This window comes from Aspergillus homomorphus, assembly GCF_003184865.1.
Source record: "Aspergillus homomorphus CBS 101889 unplaced genomic scaffold BO97scaffold_37, whole genome shotgun sequence".
NCBI lineage: Eukaryota > Fungi > Ascomycota > Eurotiomycetes > Eurotiales > Aspergillaceae > Aspergillus > Aspergillus homomorphus.
The window spans coordinates 169510-192006 of record NW_020291923.1 but is presented as its reverse complement, the minus strand read 5'-3'; the positions used below and the strand labels follow the sequence as shown (position 1 = coordinate 192006).

The 22497-nt window shown below is 53.1% G+C and overlaps 9 protein-coding genes across 9 annotated transcripts; 6 read left to right on the top strand and 3 right to left on the bottom strand.

Moving 5' to 3' along the window:
* Window positions 1–313: 313 nt before the first annotated feature.
* Window positions 314–1098, top strand: BO97DRAFT_351654 (putative phosphoglycerate mutase family protein; the record flags this gene model as incomplete). Its single annotated transcript, XM_025691987.1, has 3 exons — window positions 314–563; window positions 652–874; window positions 963–1098. The coding sequence occupies 3 exons, from the start codon at window positions 314–316 to the stop codon at window positions 1096–1098; spliced, it is 609 nt and encodes a 202-aa protein (XP_025548686.1).
* Window positions 1099–1638: 540 nt separating this feature from the next.
* On the top strand, window positions 1639–3474 carry BO97DRAFT_427375 (putative 60S ribosome biogenesis protein Rrp14; the record flags this gene model as incomplete). Its single annotated transcript, XM_025697197.1, has 3 exons — window positions 1639–1653; window positions 1719–1802; window positions 1951–3474. 3 exons carry the CDS (start codon window positions 1639–1641, stop codon window positions 3472–3474), a joined length of 1623 nt encoding a protein of 540 aa, XP_025548685.1.
* Window positions 3475–4551: 1077 nt separating this feature from the next.
* BO97DRAFT_436825 (NuoI/complex I 23 kDa subunit family protein) lies at window positions 4552–5481 on the bottom strand (the record flags this gene model as incomplete). The annotated part of the gene is made up of 3 exons (XM_025697812.1): window positions 4552–4682; window positions 4754–5019; window positions 5204–5481. 3 exons carry the CDS (start codon window positions 5479–5481, stop codon window positions 4552–4554), a joined length of 675 nt encoding a protein of 224 aa, XP_025548684.1.
* Window positions 5482–5762: 281 nt separating this feature from the next.
* On the top strand, window positions 5763–6931 carry acpA (acyl carrier protein). Its single transcript, XM_025692947.1, has 6 exons — window positions 5763–6129; window positions 6246–6263; window positions 6362–6442; window positions 6498–6546; window positions 6610–6648; window positions 6712–6931. Exons 1-6 carry the CDS (start codon window positions 5911–5913, stop codon window positions 6717–6719), a joined length of 414 nt encoding a protein of 137 aa, XP_025548683.1. The 5' UTR covers window positions 5763–5910; the 3' UTR covers window positions 6720–6931.
* Window positions 6932–7494: 563 nt separating this feature from the next.
* Window positions 7495–9719, top strand: BO97DRAFT_374648 (GOLPH3/VPS74 family protein). The gene is made up of 4 exons (XM_025692946.1): window positions 7495–8240; window positions 8347–8593; window positions 8666–9159; window positions 9222–9719. Exons 1-4 carry the CDS (start codon window positions 7971–7973, stop codon window positions 9270–9272), a joined length of 1062 nt encoding a protein of 353 aa, XP_025548682.1. The 5' UTR covers window positions 7495–7970; the 3' UTR covers window positions 9273–9719.
* Window positions 9720–10192: 473 nt separating this feature from the next.
* BO97DRAFT_472387 (uncharacterized protein) lies at window positions 10193–13093 on the bottom strand (the record flags this gene model as incomplete). Its single annotated transcript, XM_025700128.1, has 2 exons — window positions 10193–11504; window positions 11951–13093. The coding sequence occupies 2 exons, from the start codon at window positions 13091–13093 to the stop codon at window positions 10344–10346; spliced, it is 2304 nt and encodes a 767-aa protein (XP_025548681.1). The 3' UTR covers window positions 10193–10343.
* A 679-nt stretch (window positions 13094–13772) lies between these two features.
* BO97DRAFT_472386 (uncharacterized protein) lies at window positions 13773–15871 on the top strand (the record flags this gene model as incomplete). Its single annotated transcript, XM_025700127.1, has 3 exons — window positions 13773–13787; window positions 14558–14817; window positions 14877–15871. 3 exons carry the CDS (start codon window positions 13773–13775, stop codon window positions 15715–15717), a joined length of 1116 nt encoding a protein of 371 aa, XP_025548680.1. The 3' UTR covers window positions 15718–15871.
* A 27-nt stretch (window positions 15872–15898) lies between these two features.
* Window positions 15899–18190, top strand: BO97DRAFT_374639 (CBS domain protein). The gene is made up of 5 exons (XM_025692945.1): window positions 15899–16649; window positions 16699–17168; window positions 17224–17341; window positions 17390–17568; window positions 17630–18190. Exons 1-5 carry the CDS (start codon window positions 16269–16271, stop codon window positions 18060–18062), a joined length of 1581 nt encoding a protein of 526 aa, XP_025548679.1. The 5' UTR covers window positions 15899–16268; the 3' UTR covers window positions 18063–18190.
* Window positions 18191–20683: 2493 nt separating this feature from the next.
* On the bottom strand, window positions 20684–22489 carry BO97DRAFT_445422 (uncharacterized protein). Its single transcript, XM_025698549.1, has 2 exons — window positions 22313–22489; window positions 20684–22264 (listed from the first exon to the last, which is right to left on the bottom strand). Exons 1-2 carry the CDS (start codon window positions 22378–22380, stop codon window positions 21025–21027), a joined length of 1308 nt encoding a protein of 435 aa, XP_025548678.1. The 5' UTR covers window positions 22381–22489; the 3' UTR covers window positions 20684–21024.
* Between the last annotated feature and the right edge of the window lie 8 nt (window positions 22490–22497).

The window sequence follows — 22497 nt, the reverse complement described above, 5'->3', positions numbered from 1 at the left end:
GATTGCAGCCGCACCTGGCTTGCCTGCAGCCCTGCCCCATGCATGCATTGCGTCGATGGTCTCTTCGATGATCGACCACCCTCAGCTGGCTGGGCTCCATACTTTATAGAATCCCCACGCGCACAACCCTCCCTTGTTTTAATCACTGGATCGACCAATGTATATAGATCCTGAAGCTTGCCCGACGCATCCGAATGTCGCGATCCGAGACTGCCATGCTTCCACCCACCCTTCCAGTGAGACGATCCTCATAGACCAGATATAAATTATTAGAATGAACCGGTAGCTGTATCACAGCCCGCACACATCGAGAATGATCACCCTTCAGCTTGTTTATATCTTATACCTCCTCACCGCGTCCACCCTCGCCTTCAGCGCCTCCATCCCAGCGACCCCCGAAAAACCTACCGTCTACCTGATCCGTCATGGCGAGAAGCCCCCGGACCCCAGCGACAGCGGCCTCAACTCGGATGGCTTCAAGCGCGCAGAATGCCTCCGTTCTGTCTTCGGCGTCGATTCGCCGTATGATATTGGATATATAATGGCGCCGCACATCAACTCTCGTCTGTGATCCATTCCCTCTTACCGACGACCCTTTGATAGTGGTGGTAATGGTGCAAACATTGGTTCACCGTTGACGCATTCCTACAGTCGGCCAACATCGACGCTCCTACGAAACCGTCCTCCCCCTCGCAACCGACCTCTCTCTACCGATCGACACCTCCTGTAAGCGCAACGACGTCAAGTGTGTGGCCCGAAAGATCCGCCACTACCGAGGGCCGGGGAATATCTTGATTTCGTGGCGGCATGGGAAGATGGCCGAAATTGTGCGCGCCTTGGGCTCGGATGATCCACCCGTTTATCCTGAGGAGCGGTGAGTCTTTCCCCCTACTGTTTGCTATGGGATCCATTGGCGCATCGTGCTGCCCTGGTAGTTGGGCTGATACTGAGGTTCTGGCTAGGTTTGATTTGATCTGGACGATCCCTTGGCCTTTTGATAACATCACGTTGGTTGGTAGCGAGGGATGTGTTGGGTTGGATGATGGAGTGTCCGTCTCTGAAACTCCGGAGGTGAATGGATTAGTGGTGCAAGGATAGTTGGCTCTCTGTGAACTCTGGCAGGTCACAGTGTGGTGGACATAGGTAGCATGTAAATCCAATTCAACATATGCAACGTTGACAGACATGACGGATGTACTGTCAATGAGGGCAAGCTGAAGCTTTGTGATGCTCATTTTGAGTTTAGCGCTGTGCAGTTGACCGAGGGTAGATACAAGTCCATGGTGTTTCCCTCGCTCACCCTGATGATAGTCGGATAGCTACTTGAGCTACCGTGAACTTATTTAGTAGTGACCAGTTGCCGCAGTCTAGATTGACAGCCAGCCAGCCAGCCGGTGATAAGCCGAATATTATCTGTGTGCGCGGGCGGTGAACAGCCGAGCGGAGAACCAGCAATGCCAAGATTTCAACCTGCCCACCCAATTTTTTCATGGTATCGCGGCTTTCGTTACCTTGACCCCGAGTGTTGCCCATTAGACCCATCAACCTCCGGGTACAGCGCTGGTATTGTTCTCTAAGTTCTTTTTTCTTTTATTAGGACCCTTGGACAGCCTGCTGGTTTTTTTGTCTCTTGCAGAAATGGATGACATCGAGGTGTGTTGCCCCGTGCATTGCTGTGTGCCTGATCCCGAGATTGACATATTTTTTTCTCTCATCAGGAACGGCTGCGAGACCACGCCCAGGCCTTCGATGGTCTGTTGTCGCTAATTCCGGCGAAGAATTACTATGGTGAAGATGGCAGTGTACGTGCTCACCTTGGTTTCCTCCTTTTCTGCTCAAAAGCAAAAAAACCCCTCCTGTCCTTCGTCTCCTCTCCTACTCTCTCCTCCCTTGTCCTCGGCACCATCCTGTCGCTGCCCAGAACATGGCTGACCGCAACCCGTTTATTAGGACCAATGGCAGCGGAAAAAGCAGACCAAGGAGCAAGCTCGCGAAGCCAAGCGGGCTAAGTTGGACCCCGATAATGTCAAGACGGCCAAGGATGTGATGGACGAGAACGCTCGTAAGCGCAAGCGGAACGAGGAGCAAGCCGGGGAAGACGCCTCATCCGAGGACGGGGAACTTGGGTCTGAGAAGCCTAGAGAAGGTCTGAAGCGAGGTGACGCGACGGCCAAGAAGCAAAAACAGATCGAGGACTCGGCAAACCCGGATGCCCAGGCCAAGTCTAACGAGGCCGCCGAAGCGCGCAAAAAGTTGAAGGAAGAAAAGAAGGCGCAGAAGAAGGCCAACCAAAAGGAAAAGAAGAAGGCCAAGGATGCTGCCCGGAAAGCGAAGGAGGCAGAGCAACAATCTAAGCAGGCCGAGACACCTGCTGCCGAAGATGCGCAAAAATTGAAGTCCACCACCGCCAGCAAGGATGCCGACAACGAAGACGGCGCTGAGGACAGCGACGAAAGTGATAGCGCTGAGGGCGTCGTCCCTGAAGAGGGACTCTCGCTCGAATTCACTGCGGAACCAGAAGAGCCCGAGTCCTCTTCTGTGTCGACCCCCAACTCCTCTGGGTTTGATGCGTCCAATCCCCAGTCCGGCAGCTCTTCTATCTCCTCCATCGCCCCCTCGACCGATGCCTCCAAGACCTCCACCTCCAACGACCTCAAGCCCCTCAAGCCTACTTCTGATCAGCTGAAGCAGCGGCTGCAGAAGCGATTGGACGAGCTCCGGGCCGCTCGTCACGCCGACGGACTGAACGGCAAGCCCGCCCGCAACCGTCAAGAGCTCATTGAAGCGCGCCGACAGAAAGCCGAGCAGCGCAAAGCGCACAAGAAGGAGCTGCGCCAGAAGGCTCGCGAGGAGGAACAACGGCTGAAGGACGAAGCCATGGCCCGGCGCTTCTCGCCCGGCGGATCCGGCTCCCTCCTCGCCTCTCCCCGCTCGCCCGCCGACTCGGTTGGCTCCTCCAGCAACGCCAACTACTCCTTCGGTCGGGTGGTCTTCGGCGACGGCCAGCAGGCCGACCCCACTCTCCAGAACGTCCGCGACCAACCGAAGCGCCACGGAGCCCACCACGACCCGGCGGCGGCCCTCAAGGCCGTCGAGGCCAAGAAGGCCCGGTTGGCCGCCATGGACGACGAGCGACGGGCCGACATTGAGGAGAAGGACATGTGGCTGACTGCGAAGAAGCGCGCCCACGGCGAACGGGTCCGCGACGACACCTCGCTGCTGAAGAAGGCGCTCAAGCGCAAGGAGACGGCCAAGAAGAAGTCCGAGCGCGAGTGGAAGGAGCGCCTCGAGACCGTCAAGCACGGCAAGGACATGCGACAGCAGAAGCGTGAGGAGAACCTCCGTAAGCGCCGCGACGAGAAGGGCGGCAACAAGGGCAAGAAGAAGCCCGCCGCCGGAGGCAAGAAGAAGGCCAGACCCGGCTTCGAAGGTAGCTTCAAGGCCAAGGCCGGCGGCGGTGGGAAGAAGAAATAAAGGCAATCCTGAATCCTCCCTCTCGTCTCGTCCGTCCTCTTGCCCTTCCTTCCCTTCTTTCCCCTATGCCTCAAATTGAGCGGTGATGGTCCCCATTGATCCGTCGTTCCTTCCCAAGTATGTAATACCATCTACCTACCTACACCTACCTATCTTATCCTCCCACCCACTACGATATCTACCTCCCTTATCCCTCAGACCTCGAACCCGAAACAAGAGACGGAGCAAGAAGGGCGAAATTGCCGAAAAGAAAGAAAGAGACAAGCAGATATTTGTGCTTCAAAAAAGTTATAAAAGAAAGGGTGTGTGTGTTGTTGTGTGCGGGCCATCATTTGGAGATCTGGTGTTCGAGGAGTTCTAATCCAAACTCGGGGGGGCTTTTTTTCTCATTCATTTCTTTGTTCATTTACTCCCTTTTTTCTCCCAGTTATGTGCATATGTGCATAGGCAGCGTCATACTTTGAACATTCTGTTGATACAAATTTGATATGATTTGTTTCTTTTCTTTCTCATTCATCCTATTGTTCTCTCCTAAGTTGCGTTCTTGCCGCTTCCGTATACTCCCTCCGTATAAGCTCATCTATAGAACAAAGGAAAAGATAACTTCTTTAATTTGAAATCCCTAACAGAAAGAAAGAAAATAACAGCGGAACTGATAGACGGACACATACAATCGATACATGCAGAAATGAAAATAGCCTTTGTGAGACATCGAAGACACAAATAACAGATAAGAACCAGAAGCCGGGACTCCCGGCAATTGCAGAGGACACTCCTCTGGGAGTGAGCCCGACAAATACAGATGAGAGATCGGGTTTGAGGGGTCGGGGGGTTAGTGTTGATGAGCGTTAGTTATGTACAAGGTGGGTAGTGAAGGAGGTTAGGACGGCCGGATCAACTCGTCATGAGAGACCGCCCAACTCTTCACATTCTTGGTAATAAAAGAAAGTTCCCTTTTTCTTCTAAGTGCTTTATCCTTTCCGGCATCGCGACTACTAGGAGCATGGAATCTCGTCGATATCCAGCCTCCTCATGTCGGAGGATGCCGGTGCAAATCGTCCTTTGACAGAAGGCGGCTTAGCGGTAAGGAGCATCGGCTCTGGCGGCAGCGGCAATTTCGGGCTCCCACTTGTCACCGTTGGCAAGGAGCTTCTCCTTGTTGTACAGCAACTCCTCACGGGTTTCGGTGGCGTATTCAGCGTTGGAGGCTACACGCGATGTTCGGTCAGTCTCCGGTCCAAACGGCAGCTAAGAAAGGCGAAAGGAAGAGACAACTCACTCTCAACGATGGCATCGACGGGGCAACTCTCCTGGCAGTATCCACAGTAGATGCACTTGGTCATATCGATATCATAACGGGTCGTCCGACGGCTTCCATCCTCACGCTCCTCGGCTTCGATGGTGATGGCCTGGGCCGGGCAGATGGCCTCGCAGAGCTTGCAGGCGATGCAGCGCTCTTCACCGGTGGGATAACGACGCAGGGCGTGCTCACCGCGGAAGCGAGGGGAGATGGGACCCTTCTCGAAAGGGTACATGATGGTGTAACTGTCAAGGTTTCTTCGCGTTAGCGGGTGGTTCGAGTCCACGGAGCAAGAAGCTCCCGAAGAAGCAAAACAGAAGCCCAATTGATGTAGAGCATGTGTAAGACGGGAGTATAGGATCGGACTTAGGTGGCCAACGGTCGAGGTTCGGCCTAGCGGGAAGCTTGCGAAGGCAGGGTGGCACCTACGGAGGTCTGAAGAACTGCTCCAGCACGACGTACATGCCGCGCATTAGCTCGGCCATGAGGAAATACTTTCCGGCCTTGTCGAGGGAGGACTCGGTGCCTTGGTCCCATTTCGGCTGAGGGGGCAAGCGGAAGCCCGGTTGGGGAGGACCAGCTGGCGTCGCAGCGCGGGTCACTGAGGAGGAGAAGTTTGCGATGGAGCCGATGGGGGTGGGACGGAGAGCGAAGGGCGATGGACGGGAGTAGGCCAGAAGTCTGGCGACAGACTTGGTGGAGGCCATGGCGATGGCGAGTAGATAAGTCTGGGGTAGATGAGGGGGAGGAGGGGGGAGGAGAGAAGAAAGATCAATTGAGGGGAGGGGAAGAAGGAAGTGATCAAGTTGGGACAAGTTCAGTCAGTCAGTTGGCAGTCAGTCAGTTTCGCAGCAGTTCTGGCAGGGCCAGTTTTGATTCAGTTTGCATTCTTGAATCGGGCTTAGGTCATGGCTTTCTCCCCCGCGCTGATTGGCCGGCGGCAGGATTTTGCTGCTCCGAGCCGCCAACCGCAGAAACCGTCGACTTCAATTACTCTCCAAGTTCGTTCATTCCATCTGCTAGTAGTATTTCAACTACCGAACTTCACTTCCAACCTCCATTCCCAAGCCACCTTCCCTCTTGAACTCATTCTCGGTCGGGTACTCTGTTACTCCCTCACTTTCAGATAATTCACCATGTTCCGCTCCGCTGTCGTCCGCTCCCTCCGGGCCTCTGTGCCTCGTGCCGTCAAGACTTCGGCTCCCTTCCAGATCCGTAGCTCTCCTGTCGCTCGCCCGGCTCAATTCGCCCCTCGCTTTGCCTACCAGGGTGTCCGTCTCTACTCCGCTCCTGCCGGTCTGAACAAGGAGGAGGTTGAGGGCCGCATAGTCAACCTGTTGAAGAACTTTGACAAGGTGCGTCGAGTCCCACGCTAGGGCCTCCGGATGAGGATCCATCGACATCTCATCTTGGATCGTCCTGAACAACTGGAATGGCATTAACTGACGTGTCTTGGTTTCATGCGCTACAGGTCTCCGATGCCAGCAAGGTTAGTGAATTGAGTCGATAACCGCCAGGCTCCGACGGAGCTGGGGCGAAATTCCCTCGGGAAAAGAGTTCACGTTCTAAACGATATATTACCGACAGATCAACAGCGCCTCTCACTTCACAAACGACCTCGGTCTGGACAGCTTGGATACCGTTGAGGTTGTCATGGCCATCGAGGAGGTACATCTGTCGCATCTTGCTCGCCTCAATCGCGCGTTTACTGACATATATGCAGGAGTTCAGCATTGAGATCCCCGACAAGGAGGCCGATGCCATCCACAGCGGTAAGTCTTTACGAAGGTCACGGCCAATGAAGTGAATTGAATACTGATCGCCTTCCGCTACAGTCGACAAGGCTGTTGAGTACATCCTTGCCCAGCCCGATGGTGAGTGACCCTTCTACTCTCAGCTTGATCTGATTCCAGAGCTCGCGACTGACATGGCTGCAGCCCACTAAATACGCGCGTAATGAGGAACCGGGAAGTTGTTGGAGGATTAGAATAGAAGAAATGGAAAGGGGATGATGGCGTGCATCTACAGGGAACTCGCCACTGCGGAGGATCCGGGTAGCTGGGGATGCTACCCTGTATGCTGATACATGCCTGTGCTCTTTCATACTCTACTATATCGTGTATATCACCTTTGGGAATGCCGTTCTGACTCATTTGGAGCTTCTTGTATCTTGTTCGCGTAGCGTGTGTAGCTGAGTATTGGCCGCTCTGGGACGAGAAGCGGGGTCGACACCGATGCAGCAGTTGAAGTTGTATAGGATGTGCGGAAACCAACACTTGAGGCAGGGCTGTCGATGTGAAAGACTGGGTAGAGCAGTTTCCACACTGGAAGGGAATTTTGATCTGATATGATGTGATCCGGGGAGATGACGTGGACGGGGGACCGATACGGAGAATGTGGCAGGAGATCGCCATGATGGGGGTGGTGTCTGTCTTCGCGGCAATTATCCTGGTGGCTCTGCAGGTATTGAATTAGAATCTATATCATTGAGCCCGAATATCCAGGTTATCATCTGACCGAGTACCAGAGCCAGCGCATTGTCATGGAAGGCCAGCGAGGACAAGCGGATCCGTAACCGGAGGAGCAACACTAAAAGCAGCCGCGACAATCGAATAGTAGCCAGCCTGTGCTTAGCGACCGCCAAATAATCTCTCCGTCAGACAAACAGACAACTGGTTGTTGGTTTCTCTCTTCTCCTTGGAAATCATTGAATCTTCAAACAAGACAGCAATTTCATTCTCCCCATTGAATTGGGTGTGCTGCTTGTTGTGTGTGGCTTGTTCGAATGGTGCTTCTTGTGGTGGCCGATTGATTGACAACTCCTTTATTCAATCTTCCCTCCCTCCCCCTCCCCCCTGGACCACTGCAATTCCCGCCTAAGCCCATAGTTTACCAGTTAATCCCGTCTCTCATTTCGGCTTCTTCTTCCCTTTTCGATCAATCCGATTTTCTACCATTTCCTCTCCCTCCAACCTCGCAAAACGGCCAAGCTCCATAACAATTAATCGGTCCATGTCGCAGGCGATACCGGCATAGACCTCATTCCTGGCGTGTGCACCTCTCCAACACGAACCAACGCCCCTCCCTTCATTCGTCCTCCTCTGAATCTCTCCTCTCCCCGCTCCCGCCAAAACCACCACCCACTTCTTCCCACCCACACCCCCCCAAAACTCCCAGCACCGTTCGATATATCTCCATGGCCTCAGCCGGGGGCTTGACTCGCCGGAGAGGTGGCGGTCGAGTCGCTGGCGCAGAAGAAAATGACGACAGCAGAGTCTCTTCGCCCATATCGAGAAACGGGTCCTCTCTGGACAACCGCATCCCCGAAACGTCATTTACCAGCGCCGAAAATGGTCATAAGATCGCCTTCGATCCCCGAGACATCAGCGAAACGGAGGAACGCAGCAAACAGCCCAAGCTCACGCTGATGGAGGAGGTGCTTCTACTGGGATTGAAAGATAAACAGGTGAGGTCCTTTGGCTGTTGCTTTTCCTTATCTCTCGGCTTGCTTTGTGGGGCAATATACGGGGCGATGTTTCAATTGCTGACCGCGGCCTGATTGCTTTCTGTAGGGCTACCTCTCGTTTTGGAATGAGAATATCTCATACGCCCTGCGTGGGTGCATCGTGATCGAACTGGCCCTCCGCGGTCGCATTAGCATGCAGAAGGATTCCTCTCGACGACGCTTCCCCTTGGCCGATCGGGTGATCGAGGTGGTCGATGACACGCTGACGGGCGAGGTCTTGCTGGACGAGGCGCTGAAGATAATGAAGTCGAGCGAGAAGATGAGTGTCAACTCCTGGATTGATCTACTGAGCGGTGCGTAGCTTGCGGGTTTCTTTCATTGTTTGTGTGAGGTGGACAAACTGACTCGTTGTTTTGTTTGATTAGGGGAGACTTGGAACTTGATGAAAATCGGCTACCAGCTGAAGCAAGTGCGCGAACGTCTCGCCAAGGGTCTAGTCGACAAGGGCATCCTACGAACCGAGAAGCGCAATTTCCTCCTCTTCGATATGGCTACGCACCCCGTCGCCGACGGCGGCGCCAAGGAAGACCTCCACCGCCGGGTCCGCAACATCTGCAGCAGTCGCACCGTCATCCTTCCCGGCAACGCCTGGCTCCCCGAGGACGCGGAGTTCCGGTACCTACGGACGATCACCATGGTATGCGCCGCTTATGCGGCGAATGTGCTGGAGAATGCGCTCGTCACAATGAGTCACGAGGCGCGGGAACGGGCGTTCGCGCAGGTGGACGAGTTGTTGGCCGAGTACTCGCAGTGGCCCTTTGGTCGGAGAGCAGGCGGCTCACAGGCCATCGGCGCCAATCTGGCGCAGGCCATCAATGACGAGGTGAACAAGGCTAAGGACAGAGAGCTCCAGTTGGAGGTACGTACCGCCACTCATTGACCGAGATTACCACCGATAGCTGACATCCACCCTTTCCACAGATCGTGGCAGCATGTTTGAGCGTTTTCACTAGACTTGATTCACTACTGTAATCGGCTTTTTTATTTCCATATCCTGTCCTCAGCTATAGTCCCCGCTTCACCCTTCCCCAGCCCTTATTCAACCCCACTGTCGTCTACTATCAACTTCATCTTCTCACCCCGAGAATGAGAAAAAGCAAGCCACCACGACCCTTTCTCACGGACTTGGCCTTTCCTATTTCTCTCTCTTTTTTTTTTTTTTTTTCTTTTCTTATCCACAGTTCTGGCAGTACTATTACCGGCGTACCGGATTTGGACCTGTCGCAGACAGAGTTGATGTGATGTTTTCTGCGAAAAAAAAAACCCGCCCCATCATGAAAGCGGTGGTCCATTGATTGCATTGACTTGATTGTACGAGATACTTCGAGACCGATTCGACGTGTTCATTGAAAAAGATGACTTTCCCGCGTGTTTCTTGGCTGGTGGTGAATGGTGAACGGTGACGACGAATCATGCCCTTTTATAAAGAACCCCAACCACATGTAAAACACTCTAGTCTCCGTGACATCTCCCCTCAAATAGATCAAGATGTATACCCAAGCCACCATGTAGTGTACTGCAAGCACCCGCAGATAAGAGTCCTGCCTGGTCGATTAAAAATCCAACGACCCTGCCTGTCACAAGGTACAGTACATGCGACAGGATGTCACTCTTGTTAATGTGGAAGATCATTCAGCCATTGACTCCCCCCCCCGGTTGGTCTTCAAGCTTGCAAGGTTAAAGCAAGGGCAGCTCAGACCAATGGGGTTAGATGGACGGTTCGAGGCTTGCTATTCTCCCTGCAGTGCCCTTCCATCGTGCGAAGTATGCACTGGCTTCTACGCTCGCCGTGTGTGTCTATGTGGCTACTTCCTGCGGAGACCAGAGGTATCAGCGCCTACGAGGAGATTGAAACAGGGGTATCTGAGGCAGGTTTGACTCTAACGTCTATCCCGAGTCTGCTGAAATGCACTATAATACAGACAGAACGAATACATGCACGTCTCAAAAACAGGGGAGTTGTGAAGTTTGAATTCAAGGCTGAAATGAGCGAGAAAAAGTGAAAGTCTAATCAGAAGAAGAGAAAAAAAAAGGTCGACGAGTTCAATTGATATGAATCACCATCATGCCACCTCGTCGTCCACCCCCCGCGCCGACGGCCCCCGAAGCTAACATCTCGACCCCTCGGTGTATGTCGTAGATGCTTTCCACGCGCCCTCGGACCACATTCTCTTCCACTAACTGAGCGATGCGTTCCAATGCTTCTCCATCCGGCTTCACCGCAACGAAGCGGCTGAAAACTCCATTCTTGGGCGGTTCGGCATTTCCCTCGGCGTCCCGGTTCTCGGCCGGGGTGGAGTCCACGGCTGTCACTACAGCACCATTCGACTTGATGACACGCGGGGAATGAGCTTGTTGGAACATTTGGCGGCCAGCGCAGTCAATGACGAGGTCAACAGCATCCCAGCGTCGCTTGCGGAAGATCGCTCCTAGATCATACTCTTGCGGGAGAGGGAGCGGAGCATAGAGAACTTCGTCAATCCCGTGCTCTTGGCGCAAGTAGTTCTCCTGATCTTGCGCATCACAGGTTGCGCAGACCCATGGCAGGTGATGAGGGAATAGTGTACGTGATCGGAGTAGCTGCAAGGCTTGGGCACCAACTTCGTTGTTCCGAGAATTCGTGACCAGTACCCTTAGTTGTCGTTTCATTTCCTTGACATCTTCGGGAATGAAGCCGGCGTATTTGAAGAGAGACTGCCAGGCTGTGAGTGCGGGCAGCGGGATCGTAGCCGCCTCGGCAGCACTGATATTCCTCGGTTTCAGAGCGATCTCATCTTCCGAGGCAACGACGTAGTCTGCTGCGGCACCGTCACGGGTGTAGTTGACCAGCCCGAAAACAACGTCACCAACTTGGAATTTCGGACCGCCTGGATTCCATTTGTCATGCCGGGGTGTACGGATGACCGTACCGCAAAAGCAGTGCAGAGGAATTTGAGGGATGGATTTAGATGGGTTTAAGGTAGCAACTAGCCGCAACTCATCATGGCAAAAACCTGCCGTCTGGACTTTGATGAGGTATTCGTTTCCAGAGGGAAATGGAGTCTGAAATTCGGAATCGAATTCAACGCAAGAGTCCACTCTCGGAGCGTCCAAAGAGGTGAGATCGGTGATGGCTGTAGACGCTGGACGGTAGTACAGAGCTCTCATTGTAGGTGGTATGGGTATTTGTTCTTCGTCCATTGTGGTCGACTCGAGGTCCGCTGGCTTCATACCATAGCCAGACTGAAAGCGATGATTCTGATGCGAGGCGATAATAACAAATGCATTCACTTAGTTTCGACCCGTTGAGGCCGAAGACGCGACAGGGTGGGGAATTATAAGAATCTGAGGCGCAAATTTGTTCCGTGGTTTCCACACTTGCAAGATGTAGATCTAGTAGAGTGGGTTCCGATCGAAGTTTTTAATGATGGATCGCTGCAGCCACAGCAGGTTTGACGTTTTGGTAACATCCTCGCCATTGACGTAATGCCAAATCAAACATGCTTATATCAGCAGCCTTTCTGGCGAGTCAACGCCTGATTCTCGTCCCATATCATTCAATGGTCTGATCTTTGTGCATCATCTGAGTTTCTCTCAAAAGGCTCGAGCATCGCGTGGCTCATCTTCAGTCCATCCACCAGGTGCTCGATCTCCGCAGGATCCTCGAAAACCTTCCACTTATGATCGGGGACACCATCGAATGCAGCCTCAAACCTTCCCGGCGAATTCTGTTCCTCCAAGTGAGGAACATCCGTCACCTTTCTGATCCAGATTGCCCGAACCCAATCCGGGTGTCTCTTGTAAAGTTCAGCGTATGCCTCTGGGTCCTTCTGAGTCGAGTCGCCAATGCAAAGTACCTCTCGCTGTGGGAACCAGCCATGAATCTTCTCTGCCCGGTCCACTTTGTATTCCATGGTGTTTACGGTGAACGATTTGACCAGCTCACTCACATCTAGCCAGGACGTATCGCGAAGTATCAGGGTTCCAGGGTTGAAATGAGTGTGAATAAAGCCGTGCAGGAATGGGTACAGGTTGTATGGAGAAGCAGAAAGGTAAAACCACGTAGGCGTCAGGGCATGCTGTATCTGGGCATAAAGCTGAGGCATCCCAACGATCGGCTTGGGTTCTTCCACGAAAGTTGTGCGAAGGATGCCAGTTGACTCGGATGTTTTAGTGTGCTTGATGGTATCGTCGATGTCGGAAATGACAAGCCATCCCTGCGCGCTGGCAAAGGTTGTGCTCATCGATACCTTTTCGTCCCAGCCGCGGAGATATGAGCGTATGTTTGTCCCATCAGTGATATGGCGACTGTCTGCTCCCACCGTTTGACTGATGAGACCACTATGATCCGTAGGCCCAAGTTGGTGAATCTGAATAGCATTGTTCGGCAAAGGTGTTTCCAAGAGCATAAGGTGCGCGGGCGCTGTATGATGTAAGAATGGTTCCAGTCGCTCCGCTATTCGATGGCGAGTCTCTTTGTCTGTGCCGATCTCTCCATCCAGTCCGATGAGATCCGCGACCATAGCGACAAGTTTACTGAGGTCCTTCCGGCTGTCCTTCTGGAACACACATGCGACAACTTCTGCCCGCCACAAGACTCGCTCCGACGAGCCTGTGACTGGTGCCTGATACGCCGTATTGTCGAACAGCCAGACTGTATGTTGGCGTTCGTTTGCCATTTGAATGGTGGGGGAAGGCTTGGTCAAGAAATATGACAAAAACTGCAATATGCTTGAGTCTGTTTTCCATGCATGAGCTACCTTGGCGACTCGCTGTAATACCGAAGGGTGTTTGGATTGTATATCGGAGCTCATCTTGGCTGTGGAGTTACTCGCTCTAGGAACAATTATAGATCTATTAAAATGAGTTTCTCACTGAAAGCCACGTCTATGTTGTAAGAATGTCGGACACACTCAGTCTAAGGAGGCAAAATCGTATACAATGTGCGTAAGTCTGACTGAATGCATTCACTAGGGATGGTGCCCTATTAAATAGGACAGGAGGCCGCCTGATCCGACAGACTTGATGGGTCATATCCCAAGCCAGAAGGCAGTGAGGCCCCAAATTCCCTTCAACTCAGCTCATCTGAGTCATTCCTTGGACAATCAGTCAGAAGAGTAGGCCATAAGGCTGAAGGTATCTTGTGGAGTTTCTGGTCGCGAGAACCACGCATGCCCACCGGCGCTTCAATTGCATAGATTATTTGCCGCTTGGCGCCCGAGTCAGCCTGCAAGGGCTCGTGACCCTATCAGAGATCGAGGCTTAGCGGCTGACCGCGAGGGGCCTTTCCGCAAAGACCAACGAAGCAGCCATTTGCCCTAGTCAGATGCAGGGATGGTGCAGGAACCGGGGAACTGGTGCGTGTTGGTCACTGGGCCTGTAAGGGATGCCGCCCGTTGGCGGTTGTATCACTCCTCCATGAATAAATTTAGCATACCGAACATCGTAAGCGCTCTGCTAGGCTTTCACTGAATAGATGGCCAGGTTGCCACCATGCATATCTGCGGGGTATGGTTGCGGTGAATATCGCCTTGGCTTACTGTTCGTTGCCTTGTGAGTAGTTTATTGTGAGGTTGCAGTCATAGTACGTGATAGCGGGCTGCAGTCCCCGGTTGAAACATCCTGAGGCAGTGTTACTGCCCATAGCCACCGAGCCAGACAGGAAGAACCAATGCAGTATAACTAACGTGGCTGCTAAGTCGAAGATGAAGTCGGAGAGTAAAGATGATAGAAGAGAGCTGGAGAGAAAAGGTACGGACCAGATTCAAGACACGGTTCGGGACAGTGGGGTTACCTATTTGGGTAATCACATTTGGTCCGAGGTCGTGATATCCCTTCATTGTCTCGAGACTTGCACCTGGAGTAACTTGATTAAGTATAAGCTAACTTGGGAATAGGATGAATATTCAAACAGACCAGACGGATGCCACTTATTTGGATTCTGTGTAAGATTAGGCTTGTTACTGGCGTGATGATATACACGAAAAAGTAGGTTGTACATAATCACGTGTTCGCCTCTGTTTTGCCGCGTTTGTATATCAACAATTCAGTTCATAATGTTACAGGATCATTTCATGTTCTGAACCAGAAGTGATTGCTAAAACCACAAACCAGACACAGTTCTAGCTGCCAAATAACACGTGAGTCAGACGCGTACAAACACGAGAATCGCATCTCTAGCGAGGTTCCACACCTCGAACGAAAAACGACTCGTCGCACCCAATCTGCCATCAATGACCTTCAACAGCATGCAAGAACAGCCAAAAACGAGCTACAAGGTTGTGGACCGGGGAAGCGGCCAGGTGTATATGGAGTCTTCCAAGGAAATTTCCTTGGCCCCTTCGAAGGGTGCGTCCTGGGTCCATGAGACGCCTTTCCTGCCTGAAGGGTGGGAAGAAACCAATGCGATCGGTGCGCCTACACTGAGGCATGCAGCCATGAGACAAGCTTTGTCAGACCAAAGAAATCTTCGGCCCGAGCTATTCAAGTCTGTTCACTGGCGGGTCGCAAAGTACCTGTGGGATTGCCTTGGCAAGTGGTAAGAGATGCCAATCCTTTGAAAACAGCTGTGAGGTCCTAACCTCCTCGCGCTCCAAGTAAAAAGCAGACTGCATACGCGTGGAAGCTATTCGCTACGGCGTATCCCGAGGAATTTCGCAAGGTTGCTCCGCATCGTGCTATGAAAGTTGAGAGTCCCCTCATGTCCATCCAGGATTATTTGGGCCTAGTCAAATGTGAGTCGCTGAGTTGGGGAGCAACCCTGACTCTAGCGGCCACACAAGTAAGAACTCCTGATCTCGTGGGCTTAGCCAACATCCCAAATCTTGTTGCGTTAGAGATTGCCACTCCGATGCTTTATGAAGGCGTTCAGGAAGAGGGTGAGGTGCCTATGGTGAATCTTGACGATCGGATCGTGCGGTCGTGGAGCGAGTTGGCGCAAAATTCCAAGGGGTTTGCAAATCTGAGGGTCCTGATGCTGCAGTTCCAGCACAGAATCTCCCGTGCTGCACTGCGTTATTTTCATGACTTCCCCGCATTGCAGTTTCTTGTGCTGAATCACTGTTCCGTGCTGCCGGTTGACGCTGTCGCTGGGTTTGAATTAGAAGGCTGGGCTGTCGTGGACATGGATGAGGTGCCCAAAACTCTGCACAGCATCTACCAGAAGACTCTTGAGATTGATGATGCAGAACAGACGTCTTTTCCCCTTGATGCTCGTATCTTTTCTCTTCAAGTTGGACAAAGAACGCATAAGGTCTTGCGCGCGTCATCGAGGCAGTTCTATCGTACCGTTTGTCTCCGTCGCGTCAAGGCTTATGCAGAACGGCCGGCTAAGAAGTTGAAAACAGCTCCAAAACCACTACCCGCGGGACCGAAACGGGCAGTGATGAGGGAGCGCAAGCTGAAAGACCTTGGAGGTCTGCTGCAGGACTTTCTTTAGTCAATGCGGATACGCATGATGGATGATGTCACTTGCAGGAGGCAGATGCATAAGCTCTGGCCTCTACCTGTACCAGTGCGCGGGTGCCTGGTGATTGCGCGAATGATCTTCATTCCCTCCCTGACTTTGAATGTCTCATCTGTCTTTCTGACACCTTTACTCTTACATCTATGGATGTATACACGGTTCTGGGACGCCCCAGGCCCCCGTCCTTCTAAACATACGATGACGCTGGCATGACCAGCGGGAGGCTGCTGATTGGCTGGCAGCCGCCGCCTCCCCGCGCTACTTGACGCCGGTTGTTCCCCGCCTCGTGATTGTGACTCGTTTGAATGACTCCATCTTCCCCGGCCATTATTTTATTTTCTTTCGTTACTGTGCGTCTGGGCTTCTTTGCCGCAGAAACTACTCCGAGACTTGATCTCTGATTCGCTTTGTTCATCGGTGCCTCCAGCAGAAGCACTACACCTTATCCGAGAGTTGGGCATCGGCTGCCTCCCACTAGTTTACCCCTCTAAGAAACCGCCTCTCCCCCTCCTCCTATCCCCACGATGGCAGACCGTTCAATCGAAACGGCTGCGGAGAATGATTCCAGTGGATCGAATGTCGCGTCAGCCCGCTCTAGTATGGACTCGCGGACTACCTCCGTGGGCAACCGATCTCTCCGACTATCATCTCATACTTCCGGTCACCAGCACCGCCAGAGTTTGAGCGAAAGCCTTCGCGGAACTCCTGGATCTCCACGAGCTCGACGACAGCCATCGCTCACCCAGTCCGCCATTCAGAGCCTCATTGATAACCCTCCGGCCCCGAGCAATGTCAACTCGGCTTTTGCCGGTCGCGACTGGCGGGAAATCGAGATCGGAGAGCTGGTCAGTCCGAACGACCTGAAGTTCGTGGAGGTGGATACTGGGATCGAAGAAGCAACAAATGTAAGGGGGCTAGACTCTCCCATGAAATCAAAAATACTGACAACAATAGATTTTGATCGATACCGCAGCTCCAGTCCTCCTGATTCGGGAGACCCCTGACCAAAAGTCTGCCGTGGGCACTTTCGACTACTCCGACCTGAACGCATACCTCCTGTTGGCGGCGGGACTGACGCAGCCCGATGAAACACTGTTGGCGTCATACGAGGAACTGGCTCGGAAGGCAAAACAAGGGATCAAGATCCCACTAAAGGATGTTAAGGATTTGGGGAGGAAAGAGCCGTTGACGACGCTGCCTGCGTCTGCTAACGTGATGACGGCGGTGCAGACATTCGGGGGCGGCGTGCATCGTGTGGTGGTGGTTGATGAGCAAAAGGACAAGGAAGTGGTGGGTATCTTCAGCCAGTATCGGCTGGTCAAGTTCCTCTGGGAGAACGGACGCAGCTTCCCGGTGATTGACCAGCTGTATCCTCAGTCCTTGTATGATCTGGGGATCGGTTCGCGCGAGGTCATCTCGATCAAGTATGTTCCGTTGTCACCTGTAAGAAATGCATAGCATACTGACGTTGGCTGCAAGTGGGGACCGGCCGCTCTGCGAAGCCCTGCAGGTCATGAATGACGAGGGAATTTCGTCAATCGCTGTGGTGGATAATCACTTCAATGTGGTGGGCAACATCTCGACGACCGACGTCAAGGTATGTTCCATGATGCTACCAAGGCACAACCGTTGCTGACAATCGTAGCTACTCACCCGGTCATCATCACTCCCACTACTGCGCAACACTTGCACGCATTTCATCTCAGTGATCCTGTCTACACGCGGCCTAGAGGAAGGCAAAGACTCCTTCCCAGTGTTCCACGTAAACCCGACCTCGACCCTAGCACACACGGTGGCCAAGGTGGTCGCGACCAAGTCTCACCGGTAAGTGCCACATCAGCCTCTACCCCTAGCTAGAGCCCAGCCTGACAGATTCATGCTACAGCCTCTGGGTCACCGACCCCTTGTCGCCCGCGTCATCAGGGCCGCCGACCCCGTCTCATTCATCCGTGCACATCCCTCTCCCAACGACCACGCAATCTCCGCCACAGACGCCCGCGATTGGCGGCAATGCGAGCGTGCAGGCCCCGAATTTCAGCTCGGCGCATTTGCCAAGCCCGCCGCAGACTTTCCTCAGCGCGCCTACCATGGCGCCCTCGATCCCTGCGTCGGCTCTTCCGGGGGCGCGGCTGTCGGGACGGCTGGTGGGGGTGGTAAGTCTGACGGATATCCTGAACCTACAGGCCCGGGCGAGCGGGCTAAGCCCGGCGGACCCCGCGGAGAGCCGGAGTCGACGCCGCCGAAGCAGCAGTTCAAGTGTGAGTGTGCGGCGCAGCGGGGAGATCGGGCGGGAGTTGTTTAGTGGGAGGATAGTATGAGTGGTGATGACGGGGGGTGTGCAGCTTGCACACATGCAATTACATACGAAAGACTCTTTAGCTTAACCACAACATCTTAGTTCTCTAGCTTAGCTGCCATGACCTGACCTTACCAACCATTCTTAAACACTTATAACAACACATGCACACAATCCAACCACAATACGGCTCAGTCTCCAATCCAAACCACAATAGGGCTTCGACATCCAATCCCAACACCCTTAGTTATAGAATGGTCAGCCAACCCATCCACCCAATCATAAACATCGCAATACCCCGACAAACCCCCGAGAAACCACCCAACCACCACAGAACAGGCACTCCCGCGGCAAACTGAACCTCCCCCCGGGCCATATTAGTTATCTATCCCTTGGCAACAGCCCACAGGCACCCAACCAACCAAAAGCAACAAAAGCCCACAGCCAAGCCAAGCCAAGGAACAATCTGGCACTGCACCGCAAATCCGAGTCAAGATCCAGACCCCAAACGGCCCCGACATCGTCACCGTCACCGTCGTATGAAACCGTGTGTCTATGTCTGTTGTGGCCTGTCGATCAAGCGAGCATACTTACGGATCAGTCAGCCGCCGGGCATCGCCGACTCAATCGTGGGGGCCCCAAGACTTTCTGTTCTCTTGACGAGGAATAGAGTTTTCGTGCCCGGATGGCAAATCTAAATCGCTGGACGGTTGGTCGGTTGTCTTGCCTGAGTTAGGGTATCCGGTTAGAATTGTTTTTTTTTTCCCTATCTCTAGCTACACGAGGAAGGGAGGTTGTTACCGGGTGAATCTCTGCTATGGGTTATGGACTGGGTTGTTTACGGTGGGGACATAGTTTGGATCTAGGTGAAGGAAGGGGGTCACGGGTGCGTTCTGTTGTTGTTGTTGTTGTTGGTGGTGGTGGTGGGTCAGGGTTTGCGTTGCGGGGACGGGAGTTCTACTGGGGAATGAATCAAGAGTGAAATGGTCTGGGTGGTGTGGTGTGGCGAGGTGCTGTTGGGTTCGCGAGGGATTTGCTCCGGGGGGGGATGGACTAGTGTTGGAGAGAGGGGGTTCTGTATACGAGGTATGATGGAGTTGCTCGGGGATATGATATTATAGGCAATCAGGGCTGGCCTGGGCGGTCGGTTAAACTGACAGACGAATGGATGGTCTAGACTGAGTGACTGACTGACTACTAGTCAGAGATGACACTTCCTCTGATTGATGCTGATTATCAAAGATTGAGATCTAGATGTCGTGAGCGCAGGAAGGAACAGGAGGAGAACCCCTCCACACGAGTCAGAAGAATCCAGACCAGTTGGTCTTATCCCAGCCAAGATATCAAATCCTCCAACCCGCTTTCGTGCATTAGCGTAACTGATCCTCTTGCGTCGGTGCGTGGTCGTACAGACTACATACAGTATTGTAATTACCCAGCACAGACCAGAACCCAGATTGATGGCTCCATAAGGGCGATCCACTGATTCCACTCTCGCTTGCCCTTTCGTCCAACGGGCGTAAGCCGCAGGGACACAGAGATGCGCGTTTAGCTTTCGAGGCCACTCTATTAAAGTTGAGGGTCGATTGAAAACCCACACAAGCTCAGTCCAAGACCGAGTTGAGGACGTCCGGAATTGGGTTTAGTGGGGAAATGGAGAGGGGTGCTTGGGGATCTTTTCCTCTCAGAGCTTGGATACACACACACTGTCTCTCTGTCTCTCTCTCTTTTTCTGTCTGTTTCGATTCGCCTTCTGAGGGCGTTGGGTTGGTGCTGTCGGTTGGATTTTGGTCCGGGGATAGATGGATGGGTAGAGAGATAGTCTTACCTAGCAAATATTATTTCTCCCGGGTTTGGAAAGACTCAGCTATCTTCTCCCGCCTAGAACTGGACTACCTACCATTACCAGCCGACCTAAGATCAGCATGCATACACGCATGCATGCATCAACATCTAGCACCACAGAATCAATCAACACCTGCAAGCACCCTCTAGACCACCTAACCATAAGAACGCACCTAAAATAAGCACTCTATCCCCGATAAACTCGCATTGCAGCCAGAAACCTAACCTTCACTTACCATTGCCAATACCATTAATCCTCTCTCCCTTCTGCATGATCTACCACAGACAAGCAAAATCCCAGTGTAACCAAACATCAACAACAGGTGAAAACTAAGATATCAATCCCCACATCTCAATGAAAGATGCTTTTTTTTTTTCTTCTTTTGCTCACCCACCCCCACCGGCAGCAATATGCCACAATGACATATGTACAACCCGCCATGAACAATGTCAAGTGAAAAGCTTTTTCACTCATGCGTTTGCGTTTCTTTCTCCAGATTGATCTAATTGAATCTGCACAAGTGACAAAAGAAACCTGGATCACATCGCTGTTTGCGGCAAATGTTATGTCTCGATGTAACCTTCCTTCGGGTGCCTGCCTTTTCAATCAACTTCGTTTCTCCGCCGCTTTTCTATTTCCGTCCATGAAGGAGAAAAAACCTTCCTTGCGGTGCACTGTCCTGGATGTTGCATCCACTGGTTCTCACAACTCGCTTGGACGCACAGTCCACAGTGGAATTATGGGGGGATTGGGAGGGGAAAAAAAAAACACAAGAGCGTGGTTTCAGGCATGTTTAAGGCATCATCTCTCGTGATTTTGTTGTAGGTGTAGTATCAGTCAAAGTAGAAACACTATATCCATCTCACCCGGTCCGGAACTGCTTGCAGCTCGGATCCATCCCACCAACGCCAGAATCTTCGGGTATTGCTGCACTTCGCCGCCTTCGCCCTTTTGTCCCCAACTCCCTCCTCGTGTACAAGGTATAAAACCCACGCAGGCAAAATCACCCCATCCCATATCCCTCTCTGTCCAGACAAAAGTAGAATAAAGTAAAGTAATACAGACACCAAAACTAAAATATGATATGTAGAGAGTAACAGGAATGAAGGAAGAGAAAAGAAAGAAGAAAGCTCCCACGTCAAGCACTGACAGGATATTCTTCCAAGGTAAAAAATTCGTCAAACCCCACGTCCGCCTCCGGTAACTGGCTCCCACCGCCCAGTCCAAATGCGAAGCGGCTAAACTCATCATACTCAGGGTCCAGATGGTCCCCTTGGTACGTGACCTCCATCCCCTCTTCCTTGTTCAGATCCAGTGCCCAAACACTCCCAGGGTTCTGCCCTGTAGAATAAGGGGAATGCGGTGTACTCGGTGTAGGACATAGGTCTGGTGTCGGGATGATGGGCTCGGCAGAGGATCCCATGTCCTGCCCGCTGCCGCGGGGTGAGCTCATCTGTGATAGCCCAGCAGTGGTGGGCAGCCCGTGTACCATGACCGCTTGACCTGGTTCCGATCGGACACGGTTATGTTGAATTACGTTCACTGGCCGGCTCATCGCTGGGGTAGGGGGAGTCACGGTAGCAGCCGTCGTTGTTGGTCCTCCGACGGCAGGGGTGCCCATCAAGGGGGAGGCGGCCATGGCGTGAACAGGGATGACCGGTGCGGACGCCATGCGGTCTCTAAACTGCCGCACCGGCATCGCGGCCATCTCCCTTAGTGAGGCTGCAGGCTGCTGTTGTTGAGGAGAAAGGTAGCCTGCCGTCCAGGGTGACCGGAAGGGCTGCTGCGGGCCGTGTTGTTGCTGCTGCTGGTGGGCGGCGGGCGACCAAGTGGGCCCACCCGCCTGGGCAAGGTAGGATGGCACTTGGCCCGCCGAGGCGGAAACAACGTTGGGATACGACGGCGACTGGGCAGTCCCGTCAAAAGTAGGAGAGAGCACATAGCTGCTCGGATTGGCCGACAGCGGACTGGTCATAGGCCCGGGCTGCACCCTGCAATCCTCCGCGATGGAGGACCGTAGCCCCGACAGATCAAGGCTCATCTTGCGAATCCCATTGATCGAGGCTCGCGGGTTCATATGGGCACTGGCAGCTCGCCGCTGGTGCAGCCCACCGCCGGGACGAGCACCATGCCAGGCGGCCATCAGGTTGCGGTTGAATTCGGCATGTAGCTGCATGGACTGAGCATGCAGCATCCGGTTGATCTTCTCTTGGTAGCGGTCATCTACCTCTTCGTACATCGCCTCTCGCTCCACGATATCTCGACTGATGAGGAGGGCTTTGCCTGTGCGCTGTTTGTGGAGACTGGAAGCCCGGTTGGCTGATTCCACGCGGGCGTCGAGGCTTCGATCTTTGCGTCTCGAAGCTGCAATGAACGCTCTGGATTCGATCAGCAGAGAACGACCCTTTTGAGCCGATTGGGCTTACCGTTCCTGGTTTTCCTCTTTCGTGCGAGGATTCGGGGCGACATCGAGGTCGATGCCAGGAGATCCCATCGTGAAGCAGTTCTCGAGGGTCAAAAAAGCAAGGGGAAAAAAAGACAAGGTTGCGTGAGTGGGATATTTTCAAGTAAGAACAGTGTGTGTGTGTGTGTGTGTGTGTGTGCACGGCGC

Bases quoted from the DNA above. Each gene is read 5' to 3' on its own strand.
- acpA (XM_025692947.1), top strand. From the start codon at position 5,911: ATGTTCCGCTCCGCTGTCGTCCGCTCCCTCCGGGCCTCTGTGCCTCGT. The intron at 6,443-6,497 runs GTACATCTGTCG...ACATATATGCAG, and splicing joins TTGTCATGGCCATCGAGGAG to GAGTTCAGCATTGAGATCCC. The intron at 6,547-6,609 runs GTAAGTCTTTAC...CTTCCGCTACAG, and splicing joins GGCCGATGCCATCCACAGCG to TCGACAAGGCTGTTGAGTAC.
- BO97DRAFT_374648 (XM_025692946.1), top strand. From the start codon at position 7,971: ATGGCCTCAGCCGGGGGCTTGACTCGCCGGAGAGGTGGCGGTCGAGTC. The intron at 8,241-8,346 runs GTGAGGTCCTTT...TGCTTTCTGTAG, and splicing joins TGGGATTGAAAGATAAACAG to GGCTACCTCTCGTTTTGGAA. The intron at 9,160-9,221 runs GTACGTACCGCC...CCCTTTCCACAG, and splicing joins ACAGAGAGCTCCAGTTGGAG to ATCGTGGCAGCATGTTTGAG.
- BO97DRAFT_374639 (XM_025692945.1), top strand. From the start codon at position 16,269: ATGGCAGACCGTTCAATCGAAACGGCTGCGGAGAATGATTCCAGTGGA. The intron at 17,169-17,223 runs GTATGTTCCGTT...GTTGGCTGCAAG, and splicing joins CGCGAGGTCATCTCGATCAA to TGGGGACCGGCCGCTCTGCG. The intron at 17,569-17,629 runs GTAAGTGCCACA...TTCATGCTACAG, and splicing joins GTCGCGACCAAGTCTCACCG to CCTCTGGGTCACCGACCCCT.
- BO97DRAFT_445422 (XM_025698549.1), bottom strand. From the start codon at position 22,380: ATGGGATCTCCTGGCATCGACCTCGATGTCGCCCCGAATCCTCGCACG. The intron at 22,265-22,312 runs GTAAGCCCAATC...GATCGAATCCAG, and splicing joins AAAGAGGAAAACCAGGAACG to AGCGTTCATTGCAGCTTCGA.